Here is an 8,670-nt window from a genome sequence, read left to right as displayed (position 1 = left end):
TAAATCTTGAGTTTTTGATTGACCTACTGTATATGTTTAACAATTATGAATGCTTAGACTTGTTAAATATACAACCTAATTTGTAATTATGATTAATTTGTTGAAATTCGAATAATTTAGAATTGATTTGATATTCATGATTAATTAATAATTTAATTAGGTACTGTAGACACCTACTTTTGTCCCCATTCCCGAAAGGGAAGGTTCGATGATGAGAACATAAATCTCCACTTGGCAACGCATCTCCTATAAAATAACGAATCTCAATCACCCTTTTCATTTCACCCGAAACCTGCTATTTATATAAACCTGCTATTTATGGAACCTGCTAAAAATAGTAACTACCGTAATGGGTAGTTGTTAAAAGTGGCAAGTCATAAAAGATAGAAACCTGTCAGAATTAGGTGTTGCATTCCAACATAAATCCTAATTGAGATAGAAATTACAAGAGGAATCCTATTCCTAATATGATTCGAAAATAAGAGTTACGTATTAATTAAAATCCTAACGAGCCTAGAGTTCGTAACGGGCCCAGACGCATTCCGTCGTAAAGTTAATACGCGCTAAAAGACTCGAATAAGTCTCAAACACTCCGGATTCTAAGAGTCTAAATCTGACAAAGAAAATGGCCCAGACCCTATTTTCAACGCCTGGCTCTGGGCGCTAAAATTACCTGGGACGTGTTCTTTCCTAATTCTTCGTGGATTAGAGCTCTAAAATTCTATCTTTCGACAAACTCTTTTCTATAAATATTGCCCCAAATTCGACGTGAAACAGACAATTCATATTCTGAGTGTTGACTCCAACCCCTAAGCCTAAGCCTCACGCTGCGAAATTGATCCCGCGTTCTGTCGCAATCAATCCAAAAATCGAACAGAACGTATCCTGTCCAGTAACTTGACATTCGTTAAATAAAAGGAGAAATAGCAAAGTCAAAGTGGTTAGTTTTCTGAGAACCGTGACGCACCTCTCAAGGGTGCCACTACTACAAAAATAAACAAAGAGACCCTTCCAAAAGGGCCTAAGAGACCCTCTAAGAGGGGGTCTCTATCTCACAGGTCTCTTTGATAAAGAGACCCCCTCATATGAGGGGGTCTCTTTGTAAAAAAAAAAAAGACCTCTTAAGTAAGAAAGAGGGTCTCTTATGTAAGGCATGGAAAAATTAATTCAGAAAGGGAAAAGATCCCATACCTAAGATATGAGGTCTCTTTGTTTGTTTCACAGAGACCCACTAGGTAAGATAACAGGTCTCTTTGTTCGTTTTATGGAGACCCACTAGGTAAGATAACAGGTCTCTTTGCAATATTTTTATTTAAAAAAAAAAAAAAACAATACCCTGCATCTCTGTCTGCGCACTAACCACTATTATTACGCTCCAATAATGAACTACACACAAAAATGACAAAATATTTTTATTAACAAACAATTAAATAAATAAATATTTCATCAAAATCTTCTACAACTTGTGTCACAATAAAAACCTTCTACAAAAACAAATAATTCATGACAGAACATATCTTTAGCCATTAGCCACTCTATAATGGAGAATTGAAATATGAGCACTTGGTTCAACTTTCACTACAATCAACGATTCAAGTTAGTCATCAAACTCAATTAAGGGTTCCTTGGGTACATTCAGCTTAAGTTTATGTGTGTTGGCATCCTTCCTCCTCAAGCAACTTCATATAATTGTCAAATCTGCATTCCATATTCATCAAGTTTTCCTCTAATGCTTCACAAACTTTAATGGAATCATCTCAATGTTCATATAGCCAATAAGCCTGCCACACTTTGCAAAACCGGCAAACTTGTGGCACCTACCTGTAAAATCAACCATTATAAAAATAAAATAAAAAAAACTAAGTTCAAAACTATGTTGCAAAGAATTCATAGAAATGCAAAAACCCAATTTTCACACAATCAGGAAATGTGATGACTAACAAACTAAAGCAAAAATAAATCAATATTTTGCTAAGAGATCTCATATTGATTTGTTTATTATCAACAAGGTACTAATGTTAATTAATTTGGTTAATTACAAAAATTATAGAGGATCATTTCCTGACTCAAGACATAGGAAACGTGATCTTCATGACAGTTTCAGTTCATCAAAGGTTCAAAACCCCACCATCAGCACAAAACAGGATTGCATCTAAACATACATTGAAAGAGACTAAAATCTCGAAATATTTCCTCTGCCATTGATCTACTGTAAGGGCATATTTTTCATTAGTGTAAAGTTTTAAGATCTTCTTCACCTGATTCATATCCATAAGTACAGATTCAGATGCTCATGTAACACCAACTAAAAGAAAGCTTTCACTCAGCTCTATAAATCAAGTATTGGAAATTTAGAGAAATCCTGAAAGTATAGAATAGAACTATAAGCCTGTTTATAAACTTTATCTTTGAAACATAAAAAATTCGATTGAATAACGCATTTAGCCAAAGTGGAAAAGTAGCAACTTCTTTATCATACTCGCTATATACTATGTAGCAGTCAACTGTTAATCCAGATTCTAAAAAGAACATTGCAAAATGCATACATAAATACAAACAGAAAACAAAATCTTAGACTTACTGTATTTTTGTTTTTGCTTGCTTGTGTTAGCCTTTTTCTTCTTATTATTCTTCCTTTTCACCCAACATACATTCAAACAATTTTTAACCTGAAGCAACGACACAAATGCAATTGCAAGTATATGTGGTTCAGAAATAATCTGTCTCTTGTACTTGCTTACTAAATTCATGTCTAAGAAGAACATCGGATTGTACCTGGAAAACTTGCACCGCAGCGCTCCCAATACCATTACTTATTTGGTCAGCATCTTCTTTCTTTTCACTTGATTGCTCTGAGACTCATCAGCAGCCCGATCACTTGTTCATGAAACGAGGAAACACAAAATAAGACTTGGAGGAGCCAAAATAAAAACAAATGCCTATTCTGAAAGAGTTTTGGAACTAAAACACCAAAATAGAGGTCGAGATAGCTATTTAATTGAAAACTCAAACAAATCAAGAGGTAAGTAGATCAAAATCACCTACGGCAGATTATTCGTGAGTCACAACAGTCTTGGGAAACACATTTAACCAGTACTATCAACAATGCGATGAACTGTACTATCAAAAAAGTTGAGCAATGCGATGAACTGTACTATCAAAAAAGTTGAGCAATTTAACCACTATCTTTCCTGGAGCCAAGTTAGCTGCATATCCACTCTGAAAACATACAAAAATGTTTAAAAACATTATACAGCACGCTGGACTTCTTAACTAGAGAAACATGAGGGAAAACCTGTTGGTGTGTCCTAATCCTCTCTTCGAGAGATGATAATAACTGTTTCAATGTATCTTCTTCCGGTGATCGTCCAATTTTGAGAGATTTGTAAACAGCTTGACAGTATCTGAATTATGCCATCATGTTAAAGCAAAGCAAAAAGATAAAAAAAAATTCAATTAAAAAAAAAAAGAGGCTCCAGTACATACTTCAATGAATCCGAAATCCTTCCAACCTCGGCCAACATGTGCGCATATACAAGTTTGTATGACTGGAGTTGAAGCAGAGAAAACTGAGAGTTCCCAAGAAACTTTGCATATTCAAAAAGCTATGTTCTCTGCAGTAACAACCAAAACAAGACGGTATCTTATTGATCATCTCTACTACTAATTATTTTACTCCAGAGACATAGATTTACGATACAAGCATAGAATACACAACTGCCTACAATATCAACAGTAGAAGACTACTATAACCAAAATGATTCACATAAATGATTCAAGCTGGGTACAAATCCATCATTTGTAGAACCAATAGCAATACGGAATTGGTAGACTTCAAATAAAACAAAAAAACTAACAAAATTAAGCATGACTAATCACATTATAACAATAGTTCTGGCATTCACACAGTACTAATTTCGCTGAAGAAATAGACAAACTAACCTAATTCACTCGTATTCTGACTAGTTCCTCAATTACCTTTAAAAACATTTAAACCATTCTGCTAATTTCGCTCAAATCCTCTTCAAGGTCGATCCCTCAAAACCCTAATCTCACAACACATAACCGTACAATTAAAAAAAAAACCCTAAATTCCGTGAAATCCATAACAAACAAGAAAAAAACGCAACACAATTGCAGCAAAATAACCATGAAGTTCAAACAAAATCGAAAAAAAACATCAGAAAATCAGAGATTCAAGCTAAAATTTACAGACCTGTAAAATAGCTAGAGCGATGAACTCTTCGAGGTTGAAAATTAGCATATGCCATAATTTCTTCTGGTTTAGATCTGAGAATATTTTGAAGCGTTGAACCTTGGATTCTCCAACATCGCGGAGATTTTCTACACTTTGGTCTCTCAGATCGAGAGGTGTGGTATGGAGGAAGAGAGATGGAAAAGACCTTATTTATTGCCATTTAATTTGTGGGGAGATTTGAAGAAGGAAGAGCAAAAGACCCGGTAAACAAATAAGGGGTCTCTTCCTTTTCTCCTTCTTTTTAAATCCGTGGCTCCGCATGGAGAGACCCGTTGCTTTAAATAACGGGTCTTTTAGTTCTCCCTTTTTATTTTCGGTGGAGAGAATGTGGGCCCTATGGTAAATTAGAGACCCGTTAAATCAAATAACGGGTCTCTTGCTATTCTTAATTTAGTTTAGGTTGTCTTATTTCATTCATTAGAGACCCGTTATCTCAAATATTGGGTCTTTTATATTAAAGAGACCCATTATCTCAACCAATGGGTCTTTTCTTTAGGGTCTCTTTGCCCATTTTTGTAGTAGTGTGCGTCGTAATGTGTCCCTTTCCATGATTTAATTGCTTTCCTCGCCCTTTTATGAACTGTTAAACTAATCAAATCTGATTGTTCTATCACGCCTAATAAAGATAATATGTTGGGAAATTGGATTATCATTCTAGGTCCCTTAAATCAATCTAAATCAGATAATCCCGATCGATCTAGTATTATATGTTGCATATTGTTAAAATCAACTAAGATTAGTTTAATAGGTAACGCATATCCCTTCAATTATTTATGCTGCGCTAGTAAGGATATCCTGCCTCTGGAGTTATCGAAGAGAGAGTACTCCTCTCGGTAGTTACAGTCCCCCGAACCCTCAATCTCTACCTTGCGGGTGTATGTTGAGAGATCCCCACACCAGGGATCACAAGGGAACCTACGGCCGTCGTGGTCAAACATAATTGCACTCCCTTTATGTCACGATAACCGGGTTTTGTCAGTTTTTCTCATTGTCGTTAAAAACTGAATGGCGACTCCTATATTACTAGTCAATTGGGTGTATACTCACAGGAAATCCAATTACACTTGATTTGACAAAAAGAAACGTCACACCCACGAGGGACGAGGTCACGCATTAGCCTCGACTCCACTGGGGATAGTGAAGGAAATACTCATGCTCGTAGGTAATCAAAATAGCCGAAGGGTGAAACGATCCTACCCCGCGTTTATTTCCCCATCAAGTTTGGACGACCTGAACATCAGCATATTAATGTGAACGGACAGAATCGCATAACGAATCTTGGCTCCCTTGGATGTTTCATCTCGGGAGTTGGGACTAAGGATACCCATCGCCAACCGGGGGGTGCATACGCTTCGAATGTTGTCCACTCGGCACTTTCACTAGTAGTACACCCGTCCCAAACCCAATCGCTCGCCCATTAGGTCCCTCTCATTGGTGCATTCCCCCTTGGCTTACATCGTGATTGGCCTCTTGAGCGAAATTCGTCTGTTGAAGGCACTACCTCGACCGGGGCATGTGTTGGATCTGCGATAGAAGCGGTACCAAGCCAGGCGCAAATAGTACCTATAGAAGCCTATCATAAACTACATGACATATTATTATTGCCTCATGATGTAATGTTAGTTATGTGTAGCGAAATATGTGATTGTGTGTGACAAACAACGTTAGAAAACCAACGACCTTAAAAATTGCCCAAACATTCATAAACCGATTGGCCAAAGAGTTATACAAAAATACGTGTTCCGCAAACCCGAACGATCGCCACAAAAATAAGCGACACTAGGGATGGCCCGTAACGAATCCCACAAACGCCGCACAACGCGTAAAGGACGTTATTAGGCAAACACGCAAAAACAAAAAGTAGACGCAAACAGAAAACGAGAACCAGCCAGGGACGCATTTTCAACGCCCCTGGCTGGGCGCCAAAATTTCTCACGCCCTACGTTGGGCGCTGAAGTTGCTGCCTGGCCTTTGGGTCAGGCGCAGCACCCTCGGTGCCCGCGCAAAAAATACGTAGCAAAAAAAACTATTCGTAAAAAAAATGAATAAAAATAAATAACTCTTTGTGTCGTTGATTAGGTCTCCTACGTCGACAATGCTCGGCACCAAAACCGAGCATGCGAATAACTACGAATGTCACACGGGCAAGTGTTTCGAAAATCCAAAGAATGACCAAAAGAAAAACCAAAAGTGTACCAACAAAAGAAAGAGCGAAAAACCAATAGAGAAAGTCAAAAGTCTAGACTAAGTAATGCTTGAAACTTTGGGGCCTAAACTTTAGCTTATCTTATGCATAGGGCTGGTCCTGCCACTTGGTGCCGATCTGAAAATCAAAGGTTAGTGCGTCTCGAAGATACATCACCAACACCAGGTTTAGTGACTCCAAGCTCCGTCCGTCATCCCTCATTTCAAGGATCTCCGTTTCCCCAACCTCGATTCGCACCCTCAAACATGTCCATCGAAGAATTGCGAGACCAGATGGTCCAAATGGCCCAACTTATGAGCCAATTGGAAATGGAAAACGAAGCCTTAGCGGCTGCGCAAGCCAAAAATGACCTCGATAACGAGATGAGGATTGAAAAAATGGTCATACAGCAAACCATGGGGAGCAAGTACTTCTCCCTCGATCCTGAACCTTTTCCTGGCAAACTACCAGAAAAGTTCAGTTCATCTGACTTACCAAAGTTTAAAGCCACGGACAATCCCCGTGATCATCTATTGAGCTTTGTGAATGCCAAGAACTTGAAAGGCATGGACAAGTCCATGTATTTACCTGCCTTTCCTTTGTCCTTGGAATCTGTGCCGCTCAAATGGTACTACCACCAGGACCCTAAGCTCTTCCCCACTTGGGAAGACTTTGTCAATGTCTTCATCATGCAATACTCGCCGAACATGTATTTTCAAGTCACCATGCGCGAGCTGGAAGTTCTCTTCCAAAAGAAAAATGAAGGATTCACAACCTGCTTTGCTAGATGGAGGGACCAGGTGGCCCAACTAATCAATAGGTCTCCCGAAACAGAATTGGTCCAAAAATTCATTGACAACCTGGACCCGGCTTACAGACAACACCTTAGGTACCTGGGACTTGACACTTTCAAAAGAGTTTATGACGTGGGAATAAAGATCGAGGATGACCTCGCAAAAACAATACAAAGTAAGCCCGCATACAAAATCAACGCCTACAACAGGGGCAACACATCCCAAGCCCAAGAAGTCCGTGCCGTAGAAGAGACTCCCGCCCGAAGAAGCCCTGGAAGATGGGTCCGAGATCGAAAGTTTGCCCCACTCGGGTCAACTTTAGTACAAGCCCTTGAAAGACGAACCAGTCAAGGAAAGTTGAGGCCTATAGGCCCCACCCGTGACCCTCCTGTCAAGAGCAAATATTGGGTCGAAGGTACTTACTGCAAATTCCATCAAGGAAATGGGCATGACACTGAAAAGTGCTGGAATCTAAAAAACACGATCCAGGACATGATAGAGGATGAAGTGATACCTCTCCCTAACGTTGGCAAACCCAAAAACAATAAGAGCCCACTCGGCTCTTGTCACATCTCTCTCGACCGACCAAAAAATGAGAACTTCGACCCTACGGTATACATTACACCCCAAGGAGCACCACTCGCTGTGGTCCCTATAGATCGAATCGAGAGAGAAGTGTGCGGTGTGTGGGATGATGATGCTGAAGATATCTACCTATCTCAATTATCGGGCCAGGACCTCTTTACTGAAACTTGGCCCGGATATGCTCTCATTGACACCACCCCTCAGGAACCTAAAGTCGACAATCTCACCCGATCCGAAAGGATATAGCAACCGGATATTCGCCCACCTCCCATGGACGATATCCCAGTCAGACAAACTCCTGAGACTGGACGGCACACCACCGTCGCAGAAGTCATTGAAAATCCTCTCTTGAAGCAACTAAAAGGAACTAAGGCCGAGACTACCATCTGGGATCTCATGTGTACTTCGAAGGAGCATCGCGAAAAACTTATTCGCTCACTTGACCTCATCTCAGTGCCTACAGATATCACACCTGACTCATTGGTTATCCACATCACGAGAGATGCTGGAGAAAAGGCCATAGTTTTTACTGACAAAGACCTGCCCAAAGAGGGGGGTGCCCACAATAAAGCCCTCTATCTAGTGGTTGGATGCAAGGGACAAAACATCCCCCTAGCGCTCGTAGATAATGGTTCGGCTTTAATGTTTTCCCATTGCGAACCGCCCATTGCTTAGGGCTAGGAAGCGATGACTTCCAAACCTCCACGCAAGGAGTACGAGCTTATGATAACTCTCGAAGGCCTGTGTTGGGAAAGATCAACCTTACAATACAAACCGGGCCTGTGGCACGCACCACGGAGTTTCAAATAATCGACATCAAGCCCACTTTCAACCTCCTCTTGCGGCGA

General features: G+C 39.9%; 1 protein-coding gene across 3 annotated transcripts; it reads right to left on the bottom strand.

The window, feature by feature from the left end:
- Positions 1-2,776: 2,776 nt before the first annotated feature.
- Positions 2,777-4,520, bottom strand: LOC130466883 (protein transport protein SEC16B homolog). 3 transcript variants are annotated; one of them, XR_008927029.1, is made up of 5 exons: positions 4,217-4,520; positions 3,487-3,614; positions 3,296-3,404; positions 3,042-3,219; positions 2,777-2,877 (listed from the first exon to the last, which is right to left on the bottom strand). XR_008927029.1 is itself a non-coding variant. In XM_056835448.1 (4 exons), the coding sequence occupies exons 2-4, from the start codon at positions 3,522-3,524 to the stop codon at positions 3,124-3,126; spliced, it is 243 nt and encodes an 80-aa protein (XP_056691426.1). In that variant the 5' UTR covers positions 3,525-3,614; positions 4,217-4,518; the 3' UTR covers positions 2,784-3,123. The 3 variants fall into 3 exon arrangements, 1 of the variants encoding a protein (XP_056691426.1); XR_008927030.1 differs by lacking the exon at positions 3,042-3,219 and having other exon boundaries at positions 2,780-2,877; positions 4,217-4,510; XM_056835448.1 differs by having other exon boundaries at positions 2,784-3,219; positions 4,217-4,518.
- Positions 4,521-8,670: the final 4,150 nt, after the last annotated feature.

This window comes from Spinacia oleracea, chromosome 2, assembly GCF_020520425.1.
Source record: "Spinacia oleracea cultivar Varoflay chromosome 2, BTI_SOV_V1, whole genome shotgun sequence".
In the NCBI taxonomy this organism is placed as follows: domain Eukaryota; kingdom Viridiplantae; phylum Streptophyta; class Magnoliopsida; order Caryophyllales; family Amaranthaceae; genus Spinacia; species Spinacia oleracea.
Note: the sequence above shows the minus strand (reverse complement) of the source record. Positions and strands in the feature narration are given on the sequence as shown.